The following is a 22,220-nucleotide window of genomic DNA, read 5'->3' as shown; positions in this document are numbered from 1 at the left end:
CAGATAGTGTGCATCCTACAGTGTTACCAATGGGATTAAGGGGAAAATGATCAGAAGGAACTGCAGTGAAGAGAGAGATTTTAATGCTTGTATACATAACCTGAAGGATAGATTGAAAACTATCGGTTATGGTGAAAAAGTACTCAACCAAGCTGAGAAAAGAGTTTGGAATATACAACATTCTGACACCCCATGATAAAAACGAAATCACACCAGCCAGAAAGACTCCGATTTGTTTCTACTTTCAGCCTGGATCATTCCTTTATCTACAAAATTCTTTGTAAGAACTGGTCTCTCTTAAAAGGTGTCCCAGGATTGACAGATGTCAACATGAAAGACCTAAAGTTACGTATAGAAAGGGACCGACTATTAGGGGTAAAATCATGAGAACTTACCTCTAACCTGCCATTTTGAGTGAAAAAATTGGTTACCAGCGCAACCAGTAGAATCTTTCACATGTGGCAACTGTGTAGTCTGTAACTATGGCCTGAATACAAAGCAAAAGCGTTTATATATAATACTAGTACTACTCACTACATCAAAAAGTTTATTAATTGTAATACATGTTTTGTATATATCATAGGGTGTAATTGTTCTGGGATATATTTGGGAAGTACCAAAAGACAGCTGAAATTAAGATTCCAAGAACATCATGAATCTGTTTGCAACAATGATGAACAATCACCTTTAGTACAACACATAAAAGAAACCCATCCTAATAATTGTAGTTTCCAGGGCATCCAAAGAGTGGATAATGATGAAAGAGGAGAGTAAAGGATTTTGACATTATGACAGGAGGAGACAAAATGGATCCACTGTTTGATGTCAGTGCACTTAGGATTGAACATGGAAAAAGAGTTTTATTATTTTCTGTAATTGGGTGTAGGTTTTTATTGTTTGTTTCTGGTTCTGAGTATGAAACATGATTTTCCTTGGGGTGTGTGGTTTTGTGTTTACATGATGGTTCACCTATTTTCACTAAGATTATGAGCTTCTTTCCATTTTTAATATTTATACTATATTGTTGAATTTTCTGGTGGTGGTTTAGGAGATGCATAAAATTGGTATTTGGTTTGAGTTTGGGAACGTACCACAACCTGATGTTTTTGGCTTTTTAGAAGATGCCTTATTGTATATTACATGTAAGATGAGGTTCCCCCATTTTGGGCTTGGTATAGTAAACATAGCATTCCTAGATCATTTTAAGCATTATTTTTGGTTTATGATTTATTTTCACTATTTGGATGGATAATCATTTGTTTGAATTTAGGATATGGATTAATTGCATAAAAAATATATATATATATAAAAAATTCCTGCGTTGGTACCATGACATCATACAAGCCCACATTTTGGCTGTGTCAGGTCACCACCATATTATGGTTGTATTCTTTATCTATAGAGAGTTTGTGATATTGGTATCTACATGTATTCACTTATTTTCACGAGCATACTATCTAGTTGTATGAGGTAATCTACAGACTATGTTAGGATTCGTTATCTGGATTGATAAAGGACAGGTGCGAGCTGATTGTCTAAAGGAGGGAATAGGGTTTTCCTATATTGGGCTAATGGTCCGACGAATAGAGATGAGGGAAAATTGAGGTATAGATATTTGAATCTCTTCAGAATTTGATTCATTTTGTCTATGAGAAACAGAGACATTCTTGGTGTAGCTATGGTACATCATGTGATGGTAGGAAGTGAAGCTTGGAATGGCGTATGGTTCCAAGAAGTAGTTGTAAATAGAGAATTATAATTGGGCCATCGTGTATATTCAAGATTCCTACTGATTATATATTTTAAATTGTTGGGATACAAGTTGGCCACTTCCTCTCAATGTGTAACCTCTGTAAATGGATTTTATGATTCCTCATCACGGTGGGCAAGCATAGGTGTGAGTTGATTGGCAAAGGAGGAAAATACTGCACTGTGATTGGGAAAACAATATGGTGAATGGAAAGGTGTGTATATTTGTTGTTTATATCTCTACCTCCTTGAAATTTGATTAACGACGGACCTGATAGAGGTCTCTGTGGGGTGGGGTTATTAAGTGGGTTGATGAAATTGGCCACTTCCTTTCAATGTATAACCACCGTATGTGATGTTTATTTCTATATCATGGTGAAAGTGATAGTTGTTGGATAATTGGCCAAGGAGGAGAATACAGCACTCTGATTGGTTAAATAAGAAGGCGAATCGAAAGGTGTGTTTAATCGCTGTTTATATCTCTATCTCTTTGAAATTTGATTGGTCCTAATCACGATGGACCTGACAGACGACTCGGTGTGATGTGAATATCAGGTGGTATTATTACATTGGCCACTTCCCTTCAACGTGGAACCTCAGGAATTGATTGTCAATTGCATATGTCGGTGGATATTGATAGGTGTGAGATCATTGGCTAAAGAAGAAACATTGCACTGTCATAGGTTAAATAATACAGTGAATGGCTAGGTGTGTATATTTCTTTTTTTAATCTCTGCCTCTTAGAAATCTGATTGATTCTGACCACGACGGACCTGATACACGATTTGGTGTGATGTGGATCACTGGGATGAACTAAGTGGAGCTCAGTAACGCTTCAACCACTATGAGAGCGGAGCCTCGATTGGACTGTTTTTAGCCGTGAATTAGAATGACTTATGGGAAGGCTGGATATCACCATCCTGGGTTGATAGAGGAAATGTCCCGCCTGGTGGACCAGAGTGAAAACTATTATTTTATGTAGGATGGTGTTTTATTGGAGAGAATCCAATGTAGATTTCTATTGGTTGAGAAATATGTTTAAATAACAAATGTGAATCTTTTGGCATCATTATCCTGACTCTTGAAGATGGAGATCATCAATTGATTTGCATTGTGGAATACAAAAGTAAGTACCTAAATATCCGTTCTTGTTGGAGTTAGTAGGGTTGTCCGGTTAGAGAAATTGTTAGTCGGTAATTTTTTGGTAATGGGATATTATGTTATATTTAATGCTTTTTAATTGTTAGAAACTGCCATGTAGTAATAGAGCAAGCACATCTATTAGTAGTCCTATATAGGTAATATTGTATTTCCTATTGATTGTTAGATCCCTGTGAGGAGATTCTCTCCCTTTAAATGAAGGATTGTAGAAACATAAAGTACACACACTGATGGCGATAGAGATGCATTTTGATGTAAGTAATTAGATTTTGTGCACATATCGCTTCAGGATATTTATATGAATATTATAGTTATTATTGGTTAATATGATTTATGTTTTTCCACAGAGCATTGTCAGATATACATTTATACACAGTGCAGGGCACTTCTATAGAAGACATATCAGAACACTGGAGATAAATTGCAAGTGAGTGATGGGAGAGAAAAGAGTTACATTTTTGTGAGTGTAGTATAAGTGACTAATCTTTAATCTGACTGTCTTACCTGTAAAAACAGTATGTCTTATAAAAACTGTGCTTGTCCTATTTCTGGTACATATATGCATTTTAGGTATATGCAATCAAGGATATTTGATCTTGTACAGATGTACATAAGTTTCTTTGGTGGTCGAGTCACGGTCTATTTTGTATTCATTTTCCTTTTTTTATAAATAAGATGTATGTAATATTGTTTGTAATTATGTATATTATATCAATTTTTGTAGATGTTTTAAATTTGTCTGCCCTGATGAAGTCCGCAAGGATGGAACAAGTTGGCTGGGCTGATTAGTTGTCAATATTTACAAAAGAATAGAAATAATTCAAGAAATTTAGCATCAAAACTACCTGACTCAGTTGCATTACTAATTGAGATTTCTGTAGATTCGGGTTAGATTTGATGTACTTATTGCAGATATTGTTGATGTTGGAAATATTGCATACGAAATTTACAAAAGGATCATTGGATAGCTTTTTTCTGAACTCTTAAGAATAATATATGTCTAGAAAATAAACGTTCCTATTCAATTTTATAAGAGTTAACGCACAATAGCTAGGCATAGCCAAATGATCACTGAGTGATAAAATCAATAATTAAGAACTTTGCACAATTGGGTTTAACATCTTCTTTTTACTACACCACTGTTGGTAAAACAGATTATTTTTCAGTCTGTCACAGTTTAAGCTTTTTTCACTCTTTCTGTACTAAAATACAATCTCCCATTATTCAGTTTGATTTTCAAGTTTATTTATTTTCTTCACAAATATTTTGTTCATCGGAATAATTCCTTCCTCCCTCAATATATACATTTTATAGCACCACAGGCCCCAATGCATTAAGGCCTTTTATCCTCAGCCCTTCTTCAGGTAGTTATTTTTATTTCTGTAAATCTAACAAATTATAATATTCACCTTTTTGCTGTATACATATTTGTTTTCTAATTACAAACTGATAGTTATCATTAAAGTAAATCTCCTGATTATGAAACAAATGTAATCCTCCTTGACTCTGCTTGATTAAAATCAACCAAATGAATAACTTTCATTTGATTAAAAGTATTACAGCCTGTTATAAAAGCAAGTTCTTTTTTGGTTCAAATGCCTTCAGGATAATTTCTATCTTTTATACTTCTCTTAAAGTGTGAAGAAATAAAATAATTATGCATCCTTCATTCTAATCTGGAAAAATCCCTGTCTAACATTTAATTAAATTAATGTAAACAACGCCTTGCTTGTGTTCAAATTATGGCCCACAATATGCGATGCATCTTCTAAACATTTTTGAGAACGTTGTTTAAAGTGAATACAATTTCACACAGGTACACTATTATTAGATAATAAACCATGTTCTCAAGATTTACACCAACCCAGCTGTGTTTTAACAACTTCTTATGTTCGAATCTGCTAATCAACAATGAACCTTGGTAAAAATAAAACTGCGTAGCACAAAAAATACATAAAGACTTGATGACACTGTGAAACACGTAATGTGAACCATGCAGGTCAAGGGCAGTTTTTTTGCTAACTCAAAGATTGGTGAATAAGAAAGTCAATCTTTGTGTTGGTGTGTTTTACTAATTATGCGAGCAGCATGATACTTTCAGTGTGGAATATCCTTCTTGGTCTTAAAACCACCGTAGACATAGTTTGCATTATTATGTGTTAATCTAAACATACAGCTGTCTTATTTCCTTGGCCATAGCTGCAGGCTGATCTGATCCACACCTTCTTCTTGTGCGCCCCTAAGCTACAGAAGACCCAGCTCTGGAGAGCATTTGCCATTGACATTTTCCAGGTACTTCTTCCGCCAAATGGGTGGTCTGTGCATATTAACAGCCTGCCATTTGATCTTTCTGATAGGTTCAGTTTTTTCTTGAGTCCTGAGTAGCCACTACTGAGGACGATGGATGGCTGGTATGTTCAGAGAGCACTCTAGCATTGCATGGTTCCTTGAAAATGTGGGCCACACTTTAAAGTCTTCCTAACATATGGCTCAGACATAGGAAAGTTCTGGCTAGCTAAGGGGTAAAAATTACTATTCCCACTCCAATGAATGCAACAGTAGGGAAAGTGCTGGATAGTGGATGGGAAAACATTACTGTTCCCACTCCAGTGAATGCAAAGGTAGGGAAAGTTCTGGATAGCAAAGGGGTAAAAATTAATTACTATTCCCACTCCAATGAGTGCAACAGTAGGGAAAGTTTTGGATAGCGGAGGGGTAAAATTACTTCTCCCACTCCAATGAGTGCAACAGGAGGGAAAGTGTTGGATAGCAGAGAAACAACATTTACTAATAACATTTAAGCAATTGAAAAAAATTCAATAATCTGAAAAATAAATAAACAAAATTAAAAAAATACACGATTAAATAGATTAAACATATATAAAGAACACATATTATTATGTTAATTATATGTAACAAAAAGGTATAAATATATAAAATAAATTAATAAATACATTTATAAACAATATTTGTTTAAAGGGAGAAAATATTAACAAACAAACAAATTATTTAAAACATAAATGTATTTATTTTATTTCTTACCCTATAACACCACACCAATAAAAAAATACATCAAAATTTGTATTTACATTTATTTCCATAATTAACATAATTAATAATACATTTAAAAAACATTTCAGTCCGCCGTGGTACCCCCCGCATGGTTATATGGTGGTGGTAAATGTAGTTGTGAGGGCAGGCGAATCGCCAAAGCCGGCAGGGCTGTGGCGATCTGCCCGCCATCATAATAGGTCCCTATATTTTTACTTTGATGTTTTTTAAATTGATATTACTTACCTAAAATCAATATTCCTGATGACAAGAATTTTTCTGTCGATATTCCTGACCCACAATATTTTTACCACAATATTCGTGCAATTTGATATTTTTACTCGATATTCTTTCTCTGCACCCTGTTATGTAATTTGATAAAGCTAAATTAAAAAAGAATGGTTGAGGACTGTTACTGTTGCTATGTTGCCTCTGCTATATGACTTTCTCTCATAAAAGTGGCTGAGGCATTGCAAGATCTCCAAAATGAACAGATTCTGCTCCATTTAATGTCCAACCTCTGGTGTGGGGCAGGCCATCCAAGATACTAACAGTAATACTGAGGTATTTTAAGAAGTAGCTTATGCCACTGTCAGGTCCCCTAAATTCGATTATAGATTAGTTAGTTGGTCAAAAACCCATAATCTAACAGAAAACAATGACTTTAAATTACCTCCTTATGGCCAAAGGTGGGATCTGTGCAATAGTAGACTTCAAGTGCTGTATACATTACCATACACCAGCAGATAGACCCTATTGAAGATAGTGTGAAGAACTTACATAAGATTCAAAATGGCTTTTATTTCAACTTGAGCTGCATCTGGTCTTCATTGTCAGAGATACTAAGGAATTGGTGGATGAAGAATTTTGAAGTTTTGGACGCAATTATTCTGATCATAGTAACTTTATATGTTTAAATTGATTATGTGCATTACCCAATCTGCTTGTAGTGATAAATGTCCGTCCACTCTACCTGGTTAGTACATTTGGGGAGGATAGAGAATGCGACACTGATGAACTCATGAGTGACATAACACGCTTGATTGCTCTTGAGTTGCTAATGTAATGACTCTGTAATTGCAAATAATAAGTGCAATGTGGAATATGACTTGAATATCTCCTCTATTAGTGGACCATTCGCTAGACATGACTTCTGAGTAAGTGAATTTGATGTCATGTGCCTTAATTCTTACCCTTGTACTATGAAAATACCAATGTCCATGTGTACCTTGATATGTCATCTCTGTACCTGCTTGAAGACTGCGAAAGCCTTAATATTACTACACACTTAAATAGATTTTCAACAAGTCTCAGTTGTGTTATATTATACAGTACATTGTACATTTCTACTGAACAATTCTATCAAAGTGTAGCTTCATTGTGACGTTGGCATGATGAAATAAGGATTTTAGAAAATAGTAGGGTCAGCTCTTGCTGGTGTTAGTTGTATCAATTTGCTAAGGTCTTCTCACACTCTTCCAACAAGTAGATCCTGGCACCTGCTCATCAACACCTACCTACAAGTTTCATTTCTATCTCATGTTCTCACATCCATTCACTTGCAATAAGAAAAAGTGAATGAATGCAGCACCAACATTTAGGATCTTAGCATTATATGCTCCAACTGCTCGAGGGCGAATGACAGGCTTTTAGAAATGTCGTTTCACTTTACTATTTTGAATGCTTGTTGGCTATTTTTGCATTAAACACGTTTGTTTTCTATGCACTATCCAGCGTGTTGGGTTTTAGTTTACAATTCCATCTGCTTTTGGCAGGTGCATTGGTGTCTGTAGTTTACTGCAGTTGGTAATTCTAGGTGCAAATAAATCTAGAAACGTTCAATCCTGTTTTGGGCGAGAAATAGAATTTGACAGCTAGAACAGGAATAATGTTTGGTTTCCAAGTCTCTCAGATGAAAAGTACAAATTATCCAGTTTTTTAAGGTAGAACACTGTGGCTGTAGCGGGCTCCCTAAGGCCAGTATGCTGACTTTGGTGTCCTATTAATGCTCTGCACTTTTTTCTCTGCACCATTGGTGCAAAAATGTGAATGTGAACTACTCTTTTCTAACATTTGCATCAATTTTAGTGCATGAATCAAATACATGACAGCTTTTATTTAGTAATGATGTCCGGGATGTCCCATTTCACTGAATATGGTTTTTGTTGAATGGAGCAGCAAACTGGTATAAGTGGACCTGCCCATAGACAGTGGATGTGCAACTCCACCCATGTGACAGGGTAAAGACAACAAGTTTCACAAGAGGACTAGTGTGAAGGCATGCAGGCGAAAAGTGCATTGGAACCTGGTATATTTAATTTGTGTGGAGACCCAGTTTTTCTTTCTCCATCTAGGAGATCCTTCCCGGCCTGGGGTCAAACTCTGTTCAATTTAGACATCTTGCTACAACTCTCAATCAACAGTACAACATCTATTCTAACTCTGTGCCAAAAGATACAAATAAACACATTCTTAGAACATTCAAAATTGATACAAATTATCCTCTTTTTAGGCCTCCAGGAACCTTTAAAATTGATACATGTAAGCCCATTGATAGTACTGCAGGGACTTCTTAAATTGATGCATGTATCCCCTTGTTAGGGCTCCAGGGTCTTTTAAAATCTCTGCCAACTGCGCTGGACTTTACAGTGGAACACAGACCTGGGTCAGATCGCTACAATGCTGATGATGTATCTAAGCTCTTTTGTCTTAGTGATGAGAACTTATTAGACTTCAAAGCCTTAGGGTGGTCTTCCCCCAGACATTTTGCCTACTTACCTCCAATTTTTGCAGACATTTATTTTTGTGCACCTTGTCACTGATATCTAGTGGTAAAGTGCTTGAGTGCATCCCCTCAACATGGTTTGATTAACATATACCTAATTGGCATATTTATTTTTACTTATAAACCCCTTTCAGAGTGGAATACCATATACCCAGGGACTCTAAATTAAATGCTACCAGTGGGCTTGTGGCACGTATTATGCCACCTACTTAAGTAGCACTTTAAAACATTTCATTGGCCTACCATTGCAGCCTGAATGCAGTTTTAAACTGCCATGTAAACTTGGTATTTAAACCCCCTTTCTAAGTCTTAAAGTCTCAGTTTATTAACCCCTTCCATGCTCATGACAAGGTCAGCTCGTCATGCAGTGCACTGCTCCTATGCTGATGACGAGCTGACCTTGTCATGAACAATGGAAATCTGGAGAGTTCAGCACCCAGCGGGAATTGCCTTTGCACCAATGTGGTTAAATATATGTTACCCTAGGTAGGTCCTTGGTAGTTCATAAGGGGGAATGCTGTGTAATTGAACAGTTAGACATGTACTTTTAAGTTTTACATGTCCTGATAGTGAAAAACTACTTTGAGACCTACCTCTCTTATGGGATAACATTGGGGGATTTCTTATTACATCTATCTAATAAGCTGTAATTCTAATTTGGGAGCAGGTAACTTTGTCATGTCTGGTGCCTATGACAAACTATAATGATAAACCCCCTTTACTAGGCAAGTCAGGTTTTTCCTTACAATTTTCAAAATACCACTTTTGGAAAGTTGAAGAGGTGTGGCGCCGCGGCCAGGGCAACTGACGCTGGAATCTGGGGATCAGGGTTCGATCCCCGGCTCCAGCGGCAGGTTAGCCCAGCACCATGTGACTCTGGGCAATAGCTCGCTTAATCTTCCCGACGGCGCCCAGCGCCTAGAGACCCTTACGGGTGATTGTGCGCTTTACAAATGTGGATTATTATTATACAATTTACCCAGACTGATAATTATTTAGTGAACACTTTTTACTCTAAGATCAAGTAATTTTTAATAACCTTAACCTTTTGTTATGATTTAGGACAGTATAATATTTTCGTGCATATAATCAATCAGACACACTTGAGTGTGCCCAGGATACATTTGGAAAGTCAGAGCCTCGAGGGAAACAAGATGTACTTGAAATTATAAATAACGGATGCAACAATCTAGTCAATAAGCGGTACTCACAAAAGAAGGAACCAAGTCAGACTAGATGAAGTATGTACCATGAAAAATAAAGGAGTAAATTCAACAAGTGGAATCATAGTCAGAATGAGAGTTAACCAGTGAAGGTCGTGAGGAGAATCCAAAAGCAATGAGAGGTTTGAAATGCATTGATGACCGGCTCTGGGGAGTTTTTAGTCAAAGTGAAAAACAAATGTAGGCAATCTTGCAAGAGGCATTGGTGGCCGCCTCAAGTAGAGTGTGTTGTATAACCGCCGAGGTATAATTTGAATAGGAGTTTCAGTCCTTGGAAAAATAAGAGACTAACAATTGAAACTCCATCACTTTGTAAATTATAAGACTGGTTAAAATGTAATGTTTTTCTATTATATGCATGTAGTATTGAATGCACTTGGTTCACCCAGTTTGGAATTGTCATGTTTTTATATGGAACGTTAAATATTCCAGAAAGGGCTTCAAATACTGTGTCTTACACGTTAATGTTGTCTGAAGGATATGTCTAAGCATTTGTGGAATATACTACAATATTATAATATCCTAAATCACAAGAAAGGTTAACGTAATTAAATTATCTGATCTCCAGTAAAGAAGGGTTGCCTGCGTTAACTGCATGAATCCAATATACCAGTTGTCTAACCCAGTTAATCAAAAGGCCCAAACCCTTTGTAGGTGAACATTTAGAAAAGTTGGCATTTTCTTGCCACTAGTTCTTAGCGCCTTTAGCCTGTCTTGATTCACATGACTGTGTGTAGCTGAAAGTTAGACTATGTGAATTCCTCCCAGACAGTCACACAATGGAGGGATTAGTTGTGCCTCAATGGGCCATTTGCTAGCAGGATGAGGGTTGGTGCTGAGCACAGACCCTCTTCCAACTATATAGCCTTTGCTCTGCCTTCACCCAAAGAGCCTAATGTCCTTGCAGCCAGCTTGAAGCACGGGCATGGGAGTCAGGAATTTCAATGCATTTCAGAGAACCTTTTCAGAAGCTTCACCAACCTTCCAGATAAAGGGCACCAGGGAATAAAAAGACCTTCAGATCCACTCTTCAGGTCACTACTGGACCGGCAGAAGGACTCTCAGAGAACTGCCTGCTGTTGTGACCTGCTGTGGACTCTGCCATACTGCTGCTGTAACAGGAAGGATGGCTTTTCTGCTGCTGAAACAATCATAACAACCACCTTGCCAGCATGGACAGTGTTCCAGCCTACAGCACTGCTGTTCAGCCTCTGTATGCAATGAAGGTTCAGTAGTGCTGACTGTCCATGAACTCCATGAGATTTGATCAAAGAACCGATCATTCTTCTTCCTCTCACCACAGTCAACATCTCACTGTAGAATGAAAATACAAAATATGACCACGGGACTGTCTAACTATATTTGAACGTTTGCAGATTGTTACAGTATTTTCTTTGTATTATTCAAACACCTGTAGTGGGTAATAGCTGCTTTGATTATTATACATAAATATATTCATTTTTTAAAGCTACTCATCAACCTATTTGGCACCTTACCTTTTAAAAAGCTGGAATTTCTCCTACTTTAGCCATTAGGTGCATGCTGCTTATGGCTGGTCATTATGGGTTGAGTGATAGCTGGGCTTTGTTTATTTCCTTTCGAGAGTGACACACAAAGGGAGCTTGGGTGTGACTTCATGTGCCATCCTGGGAGATGGGAGGGAGGAGCTGTACACATCCTCACACTTACACCTGGATCAACTAAATCTTGTCTACACACAAAGGGTTTCAAACCCCCTTGTAGTGAGTCTGGAGCCAGGACAGGAAGGGAGGACCTCTATGCACTTCAAAAACGTTTGTTTGAAATCTCCCTCACTTCATAAGCACAACTCGGTATAAGTACTGGACTTCTGACACTATGATGTCAGTACACTTCTGGACCTATGACCACTCTACCAAGAAGTCGAAATACTGTGCTGCTAAATGATTGCCACTTTTCTGTTTGCTGGACTTCTGCCTTGCGGTGTTGCCCTGCTGCTCTCCATTATTACATCACTTGAACCCAGAGTGACTCCAAGGGCTAGCTGACTAGCCTCCTGATCTGAAGTCTCAGGGTCATAAAAGACTTCCGACCTGCCGGCTCCAACACTTGGGCTCTGCCCTACCAAAGGGTGCCGCCCCAGTCCTGGCCATTGGAAATGGGCCTAAGGTGTTTGCTGCAGTAGAACTGAGGCATTGAGAGCAGATAGACTCATCACCTCTGTTACAGGAACCAGCACATCGCCTTCAGAACCAATGCATTGCCGGAGTTGCGTGGAGAGAATTAACACATCGCCCCAACTGTGTGGGGAACACCGACGCATCACTTGGCAGCACCCCGCATATTTGTTGAAGCAACCCAGATCAAGTTACTTTTGTTCAGCAGGCGTGACTGGTCCATGTTTCTGGCCCGTGCTCCATTGCGGTTGGCCTTATTTTTTACTTTGTCCCAGTCCGCCACTATCAGATATCCCCAGTAAGCGCTTACTGCTTCTAAGCGATATTTAATCATTTATTATTTGAAAATTCATATCTCAAGTTCTAGTTATTTAATTTTTTCATTTTGGTCTTGTTTTACTTATAACATTAAGCTCTGTTATTCTAACCTGGTGTGGGTTCTTTTTGTGGTGTTTTCACTGTTTTTCTGTTTGAAGTGTTGCACAAACACATTACCACTACATTTAAGTCTGACTGCTCTGTGCCAAGCTACCAGAGGGTGAGCACAGGTTAATTTAGGGTGTGTTTGTGACTTACCCTGACTAGCATTGTGATCCCTGCTTGGACAGGGTGCATACCTGTGCCAACCACAAATCCAACTTCTAACAGGAAATATTTCAAAAGGCAACAAGGAAATTCATCTATTCTATGGGCGTGGGTAGCTGCAGTATTTGGGCCCCAACGGGCCTACAGGGAAAGCTACCAAACCCAGACATATCTGAAAACTAGGCACCAAGGTTAATATTGAGTCATGTGACTTGTGCTGAATCAAACTTGGTTTTCTTTCCCAAAAATCCCTGCAAAGATCAAACTTTGGCCAAATGCAGACTTTTCCTTCTGTGAGGGAAAGTTCCAGAGTCTGTAGAGATCCAAAAAAACCTTTGCCCATGGATTCCCACACTTAGGGGCCGATTAGGATGGCGGTGAATCCACATCCTACGGGCCGGCGGAAGCCACCGCCAGCCTGGAGGATGAGGATTCACCGCCTTGGTTTGTGAAAACACCACCCGCCACATTACGATGGTGGTGGGATCAGAGGCGGACGGCAAATCCATCCTCCGCTGATCCACGGTGGTTGTACGCAGATATGGTGGCGGTGTCTGCAAGACAATGCCAGCCATATCACGATGCAGACGGAAACATGCTTTTCCACAGCGGCTTTTCCTCCGTGGAAAAGCATGTGGTCTTTTGGTTTTGGGGGCCCGTTGCAAACCCCCAGGGTGTTGGGGGGTGGGGGTGCACATAGGGGGTACCTATGGTACCCCCCTGCTTTGGCATGCACAAGGTGGGAGGCACCACGCGGTGCCTGCAAAGTTGTGCATGCCAAAGGTAAACATGCATATTTTACATTGCGGCGGGTGCTGCTTAAAGCAGCACCCGCCGCTATGTAAAATATATGGGATGTGACCACCAGGGTGGCGGTCACATCCTATTTGCTTGAACTAAGGCACTCGAACCGCGCTCCAGGAAGATTTTTACGCGCTCATAGTACATTTGTCAGCGCTCTCGCGCTTTTAAAACTTCAGGCTTTATTTTTGGCAGCGCTTCGCGCTTTTTAATATTGTTCCGTTTTTAGGGTGTAAATAGTGTAGTGGGACCTGACATATAGCGCTTACCCCCACATAAAAGGTAATAAGCACCGCTGTTGGGAGCGGACTCACTTAGCTCTCTGGACACACTTCAGAACGGCGACCGCCATCTTGGGTGAGGCAGGGACTCCTCGTGGCGACATTCGGCCAGCGCACTAGCTTCGCAGACCGGACTCCACGCCCTACTTAAGGTGAGCTTCTAGGCTCGCTCTGCCTTGAACTAAGGCACTCGAACCGCGCTCCAGGAAGATTTTTACGCGCTCATAGTACATTTGTCAGCGCTCTCGCGCTTTTAAAACTTCAGGCTTTATTTTTGGCAGCGCTTCGCGCTTTTTAATATTGTTCCGTTTTTAGGGTGTAAATAGTGTAGTGGGACCTGACATATAGCGCTTACCCCCACATAAAAGGTAATAAGCACCGCTGTTGGGAGCGGACTCACTTAGCTCTCTGGACACACTTCAGAACGGCGACCGCCATCTTGGGTGAGGCAGGGACTCCTCGTGGCGACATTCGGCCAGCGCACTAGCTTCGCAGACCGGACTCCACGCCCTACTTAAAGCTCGCCATGTCGACGCGCAGCGGAGACGCGCAGTGGAGTCGCCGGACTCACGCCGGAGTCCAGCCAGAGTCCTGCCCGTCTGGGCTCGTCCGGGCTCAGACGGGCTTAGGGCCTGGCACTATGTCAAATTCTCCTCCACAGCGTATCATCTACTCACGCGAGGAGCTACTTGCACTACGCATCATTCCCCCTGAAAATTACCCTGTTAGCAACATGGGTGCTCGGGTATTATCCCCACGAGGTTTGGACGTATTGTTTCATCCTCACCCAGACAAAAGCACCTTGCTATGGGGCCTGCTTAATTGCAGGTCACTTCCGTGTCATGCCGTAGAAATTAATATTCTTATTCAAGAGCATGAACTAGACATCTTGTTTCTGTCGGAAACATGGATTACTGCTAGTTCTGATGTGGATATCGTACTTGCCCTCCCCCCAAGCTACCTTATCTGTCATCTGGATAGACCTGAGGGACGAGGGGGTGGACTCGCCATTATCTATCGTGATAACCTTAATTGCAGGGTCTGGAGGGGTTTGGTGGCAGATTGCGAGAGTTGCCACTTTTCTATACAGATATCACCAACGGTCACATTGGCTGGCCTGCTGATCTACCGACCCCCGGGTAAGGTCGGCAACTTTGTAAGCTCTGTGATGGAAACGGTAACACTCTTGGCAACATCCACATCTTCCTTCATTGTGTTAGGGGACTTGAATCTGCATTTTGAGGACACTGCAGATATGATTGCGGCAGACCTCAAAGGAGATCTGTCTGCTTGTGAGCTCCGGTTAGTCAACACAGGAGCCACCCACGTGAAGGGCCATTTGCTGGATCCGGTTTTTTCGAACATCCCTCGGCTGAGGGCCAGGCCAGCCCTTCCGCTCCCATGGTCAGATCACTCCTTAGTGTCGATGGAATGGCAAATCAATCTGCCTTCAAAACCGACATCTCAAGAGGTGGTGGTGGACCGTATATGGTCCAGACTACCGATTGGTGACTGGACCCATGTCCTGGCAAATTCACAACCTACATCTGAGGCAGACCCGATTAAAGGAGATGCTGACCTCAACCGATGGTTGAATGCCTCGCTTGATGGCTTCATCCCGGTGAAAACCCTACAGAAGAGGGAGAAACGAGTGGGTTCCGCCCCCTGGTTCACGGCTGAGCTCCGCCTGCTTAAGAAAGGATGCAAGAAACTGGAAAGGGCCTGGAGGAAGAAATTTGATGCTGCCAGGCGTAAGGACTACTGGACAGCGATTAGAGCCTATAAAGCAGCCCTCCGCCTGGCAAAAGCACAATTTTTTGAGGAGCGAATACAACTTGCCTCAAACTCCTCCAGGGAGACCTTTAAGGTGGTGCAAGAACTGTTAAAAGTTCCTGAGCCAACAGTCACCCATGACCCTGAGAGGTGTAAGGAGTTGGCCAATTTTTTTCATATTAAAATTGTAAAAATACTTGACTCTTTACCCCAGGTCGCTATATCTCATGGGATTCAAGAAGAACCCCCCCTTATTGGGATAAAAGAGTGTCCTCTCTCCCTTGATACGTTTGGCCCAGTCTCAGAAAGTGAAACACTAAAAGCTATAGCTTCCATAAAAAGCGGTTCCCCCACGGACCCAGTCCCTTTTAAAATCCTAAAACAAGCGGCAATCGCGGTGGTAGGGCCCATTACGGACCTGATTAACGCTTCTTTCTCTCGTGGTTTGGTGCCACCCACCTGGAAAAAAGCCGTGGTCAAGGCTCTTCTAAAAAAATCTAACCTTGACACGGCTGAGCTGGCCAATTTTAGGCCCATTTCTCTGTTGCCAGGCCTCAGCAAAATTGCTGAGAAGCTTGCTAACCATCGACTGTCCAACTTTCTTGAGTCGAATGGTCTGCTCCGGGACTCGCAGACCGGCTTCCGTCCCGGCCAAGGCACCGACACGGCCCTCCTGGCGGTCGTTGAGGAATCGAGGCGCATCTTAGATTCGGGAGGATCAGTGGCAGTGATCCTCCTGGATCTGAGTGCGGCATTCGACACCGTTGACCATCAGGTGTTGACCCAACGGCTGTCAAAGGTGGGTGTGGCAGGTGTCGCCTTGAAATGGCTTTGCTCATTTCTGGAAGATCGTTCCTATCAGGTCTGGGAAGGAAGCAACAAGTCTCCATCTATTTCTCTCCAGTGGGGGGTGCCGCAGGGCTCGTCCCTGAGCCCGACATTATTTAATGTCTATATGGCCCCCCTGGAGGATGTGGTGACCCCTTATAACATCAAAATCATCAGCTATGCTGATGATACTCAGCTGGTGGTCGCCCTTCCTCAACTGGTGGAGAACCCTGACTTGTTGCATTCATGTTTGACGGACGTCCACACCTGGATGAGCAGTTCAGCCTTGAAGCTGAACGGCTCTAAAACAGAGATCATGTTGCTTGGAAACAAAACGCCGCAACTGTCACCATCATGTTGGCCAAGCTGTATGGGTGACTTTCCAACCATGAAAGAGGAGATCAAGAGCCTGGGAGTCTGGCTGGAGCAAGATCTCTCCCTCAGAATTCACGCCAAAAGAACTGCGGGAGTTTGTTTTGCCCTGCTGCGGGCGGCGCGTAAAATTCTTCCGCTTCTTCCTTTTCCATCAAGGAAGCTGTTGATTCAGGGTTTGATAACATCTCGCCTTGATTACAGCAATAGTCTGTTTCTGGGCGCCCCTGAATCTACTTTTAACAAGCTTCAGCAGGTGCAAAACGCGGCGGCCAGACTCCTCATGGGTATCCCTCGAACTGAATCTGCCAGACCCGCTCTCAAGGCACTGCACTGGCTACCAGTGCGGGAGAGAGTAAAGTTCAAGGCACTGTCCATCACCCATAAAACACTCCAGGGCGGCGGGCCTCCTCTTTTGGGGAGCTTGGTAGTGCCTTATAAAGCGAATAGAGCACTGAGGTCTGACCAGAGGTGTTTGCTCCAGGTCCCAAGAGTAAAAAGATCACGCACGGGTGGGAGGCGATTCTCTGTGCATACAGCAATGCTTTGGAATTCCCTCCCCCTAAAACTCCGCGCTGAGACCTGTACCCTGCGTTTTCGCAGAGGTTTGAAAACACATCTGTTTCCCCTGTGAGTCGTTATTATTATTTCATGGTCCCACGGTTGACGCACTGTTCATAGCGCCGGGATGCCCCAGGGTAGCTGTGCGCTATATAAGTTTTAATAATAATAATAATAATAATAATGGAAGGGACCGCCGCTGCCGCTGCGGTCAGTCCCTCCACCTCGGGGGTGGCGGACGGACCTCGGCACCTTACTTATAATAACAGTACCATACCTGTGTGGGTAGGCCTATCACCATGCCAGGATATGTCACAAAGTTCAGGTATTCTGGTGTACGTATTGCAGTATATGGGCCTGGGCTCGACCTGTACACAGCGAAAAAGTCCAACACAGACATTTCTGAAAATGAGACACCAAAGCTAGGCCAAATGGTGTGACCTGTTTTGATTGCAGAATGTCCCCAAAACTTCAAATGTTGGCATAAATCACAGATTTACACCAATTTCTGTGAGGGAAAGTTGAAGTGGGGATCCAGGAAATCCTACCAACTAGCATTCCCCCGTTTCTCCCAGGAAAAATGTATCTGCTTGTATTTATGGTACTATCTAACACAGCAGGAAAGTCCTCAAAACACAACAAGGAAACATCAAGATTTTGTATTTCAAATACCTTCCATTTTGATAACGTGGATAGCTCTGGTATTTAGAGTTGAGCTTGGTTGGCACCTAGTGAAACCTTCCAACCTCAGGTGTTTCCATAAACCAAGCAATTCGGAAAGTCTTCGCTAGGGGTCACTGGCATGATTTCACTATGTTGTCTTACTCAGAATGCCTCACAAACATCAAACCTTGGCTCAAATAATGCATTTCCCTCACTTTTCTGTGTGTTAAAGTTCTGTGATCTGTGAGGTTCCACAAAACGTCCTACCAACCAGGATACACACATTTATTTCCCGATAAAAACGGTATCCCTATTGTGTGACTGGGCCTGTTGCCTGTGACAGGAAAATGCCTAAACACAATAAGGAATCATCAAGTTTTTGCCTTTCAAATTCTCCCGTCGTGGTGTTGTGTGTAGCTGCAATTTTGGACCTTGGCTGGGCTGGCAACCAGGGAAACCTACCAAATACAGACATTTCTGAACTTACACATTTAGAGGAGTCTAGAATGGTGTGACTTGCATGCATTCCACTATGTTTTGTTACCCACAAAACATGACAAATGGCAAGCTTTCCCTACTATCGCCAATTTTCTTTACATTTCTGTGAGGTGCAGGTTCCAGAATCTTTGGGGATTCAAGTAATTCCTACCACCTAGCTTTCCAAACATTCTGCAGTATGGTATCTGTGTGGGATGGCCTACCTCCCACATCAGGAATTGGTGAAAACCTGAACAATGTAAAATCAATGTGGTGTCAATTATGTCTTCACATGGTTACTATTTTGGTGTGTTCCTATTGCTTACATTAGGTTTACCCTGCACATGAGAAGCTGTGTTTTAATCAGGAGAAGTGTCAAAACACAAGGAGGTAAGACTTTATTCGTTTTCTGTTATATTAATATGGGAAAAATGAGCTTCTTGACCCATACTTGATGATCCTAGGCATTCCGAGTAAGGAAACATGCTGGAATCCACAAAAGCCACAACACACTGAGTTCCCCTGGGTTTCTATATTTCAGAAATGTCCAGGGTTAGAAGGTTACCTCATTACTGGGTGATACACAGCCTGAATCGTGCAGCTGTTCATCGTGGCAAGTTAGAGGAAAGTGAGAACTGTTAGTTAGTAGTTTAGACATATAGGCGGGTAACAAGGGGGTAAACCACCCATTCTGGCCCGCCTTAGGAGCTGAAAAATTGTCTAGTGCTGAGTGGGGGTGCAACCTGATGATTTTCTAGCACAAAATTCCATTCCTTTTCTCACTTTTTTACCTTGATGATCTGGTTGGGATCCAGCCTCACTGGATAGGCAGATTGGGGGTGTTTACCACCTACCTGTTTATTTCAAGGAGGTTAGAAAGCCCACAAGACCATGAGAGAAAAACTGAAGATGTGTGAGGTATGGCATTTCTGGTAATGCACAACATCCCCCTTCCCGGGCACCAGCCATTGTATCTTCCTATGGGAGTAGGCAGAATTGTTGGGTTAACTCTGTCACTGCTAACTCAAATGTCAAAACTATGCCAAAAAGTCTTTATATTTCCTCTCACATGCTATGGGGATGTTCCAGGCCTCCGGGGAGGGTGGCACTCAAAGGTTGTTTAGGTTCCAAAGGAGTTCAGCGTGGTGCCAAGACAGGTAGTCAAAGGAGGCGGAGGGGAAAGACTGTTGTAGTTTTCAGGAAGAGGCCGAGTGCAAGGAAGAGTCTGCCCCACTGCATTTAAAACAAAATCTGTGCCAAGCATCAAGTGTGCTTTTCTATACAAGCAAAGGGAATAATGGTGATAATAAATTTCCCAATTTGTTGCTAATGGGGCAGAAGCACTGTTGGGGTAATAGTGTTGGGTTATTTCCCGATCTCAGGGTAGGACAACCAATTCTTTTTGTTATGAGTAATAAAAAAACCTGTTGTCGAGTGGGCTTTCTCTCCCCACTGGGGACATTTTGTGGGTATAACCCTTAATCTGACCCCCAGGGGTACAGACAGATAGTTGGGGTCTTCAAGGGCAGGGATACAGCCAGATAAATGTGAAGTTCGGCCCCATTCCCACGTCTTCTATATAAATTTAATAAACCGTGAAGTTTAATGGGCTTTCTGCCCCGAGGACCAGATGGTTTCCCTAATTTATTCTGTTAGAAATGTAAGTCTATCCAGTCATCTAAACTACTATGTATTTGCCCAGGCTGCATTGAGCTAGGCATAACTGACAGTACATGCACTGAAGTGTCTGTGGTTCTAATCTCGAAAGATAAGCAGGACAGAATGAATTCTGCCAATTCTTACCCACTTTCCTTGCTATTTACAGAGGGCCCGATTCACAGAACTGTCTTAAGTTTGTCTCAAGACAGACTTAAGACAGACTTAAGACAAAATCCTAACTTAAGTCCGTCTTAAGTCTGTCTTAAGACAAACTTAAGACAAAATGCTAACTTCTGTGAATATCAAAAGTAGTAAGTTTAGGATTTTGTCTTAAGTTAGTTCTGTGAATCAGCCCCAGAGTGTAAAATATATGAAAAGGTACAGGCAAATAGAAAAATACTATTCTTCCTTCACTAATATCCGCGGCCCAAACAGCTTTTATGACAAAAAAGGTTTAGCAATAACATTTCTCACATCATTGAAAGAGTAAACCAGCTGAAGAAAAGACATTTGCTCAATGAGATGTTGAAGCTCAGGCCTCTTATATCAGGCCTACTAGCATAAAGCTTGATCAGGCAAATGATAGGATATGGTTACTAGACTAAAATACAAAGGTGTGTGCCGGCAATATTTTCTGTAGTTAGCCTTCTGGACAAATGTATAGGGGATGTGTAATGAACAATATAAGAGAAACATTTCAAATGCAACCCCTTTTTAGTTTATTCACTTAGTGTCTTATAAGATCATCAAACTGTTTATTTCGAATATAGCAATCCATAAAATATAGTATTCATCAATCATACAAGACTAAAAACTGTGCAATATATAATTTATAGTACATAAGATATAAAGTGCCTGCAATGACAAATGAAGTGCAACGCCAAGGCTCTTGGAAGAGGGACTCATGTATGATAGACAGCAGTGGTGGCCAGTGCATGCAAGAGTGGGGGTGGGCGATCGACAGACAACGAGGAAAAATACAATAAAAAACTTTGCGCTCACCGCATCGCCGACTCTGCGATGCAGCGAGTGCATTGTAAGTAGTTTTCTTTTTTTTTACATTTATTTTCCCTTGTCGTCATATGTCGACTGCCCCCCCCCTCGCCTAGCACCTGCCCCACCACTCTTACCTGCACCAGCCGCGACTGCTAGACAGTACAATGCAGCAAAGTTAGCTGCGAGGATAATGAGCACACAGGCATGGCAAATGCTCAACAGGATTCATAAAAGTCATAGAGAAAGTGCAGAAACATAAAACCACAGGTTAAAAAAAAGTGTCAATGAACAAATTCTTCTTCTTCTCCGTCCTCACCCATGTACTATTCATTAAACCTTCTCAATAGAGTGCTCACTTAGACAAATTGTACTGAATGTAACAGCAGAGATGACAAACTATCTTGCCCAAGAACAAGGACCTGGGGTGAGCAGAGCAACTACTGATCATCGATGAGGGACAACAAGCTATTAAAAAAAATGCAAGAATTCACAAAACTGACATAATGACTGGTTGTATAACCAATCAACAACTACCAGCAGGATCGGCTTCAAACAAGGCATTGAGACCCTCTGAGTGAGTAGTCGCGCTATGCAAATTCCTGATTGATTGAAAATTTGGAATCCAACAATGTTAAAGTGATCTTACCCATCCGTAGAAGCAGTCATGACAGCCACCTTGCCAGCATGGGCAGTGTTCAAGTCTACAGCACTGCTGTTCAGCCTATGTGTGAAAGGAAGGTTCACTACTGTTGGCTGTCCATGAACTCCATGAGCTTTGATCAAAGAACCGAACAGCCTTCTTCCTCTCACTACAGACAACATCTCCCTGTAGAATGAAAATACAAAATGTGACCTCGGACTGTCTAACATTATTTGAACATTTGCAGCTTGCTACAGTATCCCATGCATTATTCAAACGTCAGTAATGGGTAATAGGTGTTATGATTATTATACATAAATATATTCATTGTTTAATGCTCTTCATTAACTTATGTGGCACCTTACCTGCAAAACAAGTGGGCTCATCTAATCTCCCCTTGTGGAATAAGGGAGTTGGCAGGAATCTTTAATGAAATTAATAAAGGACTAAGGAACAAAT

The 22,220-nt window shown here is 41.5% G+C and overlaps 1 protein-coding gene across 7 annotated transcripts in view; it reads right to left on the bottom strand.

Moving 5' to 3' along the window:
• The window catches only part of LOC144792877 (dehydrogenase/reductase SDR family member 4-like), a 181,279-nt gene that overhangs the window by 127,063 nt on the left and 31,996 nt on the right, over positions 1-22,220 (bottom strand). For all 7 annotated transcript variants that reach the window (XM_078668080.1, XM_078668081.1, XM_078668079.1 and 4 more), the window contains one exon: positions 21,768-21,947. In XM_078668080.1, the coding sequence (XP_078524206.1) occupies positions 21,768-21,943 (176 nt within the window). In that variant the 5' untranslated portion in view covers positions 21,944-21,947. The remainder of the gene's footprint in view (positions 1-21,767; positions 21,948-22,220) is intronic.

Source organism: Lissotriton helveticus, chromosome 11 (assembly GCF_964261635.1).
Source record: "Lissotriton helveticus chromosome 11, aLisHel1.1, whole genome shotgun sequence".
Taxonomy (NCBI): Eukaryota; Metazoa; Chordata; class Amphibia; order Caudata; family Salamandridae; genus Lissotriton; species Lissotriton helveticus.
This window is presented reverse-complemented; position numbering and strand designations above follow the sequence as displayed.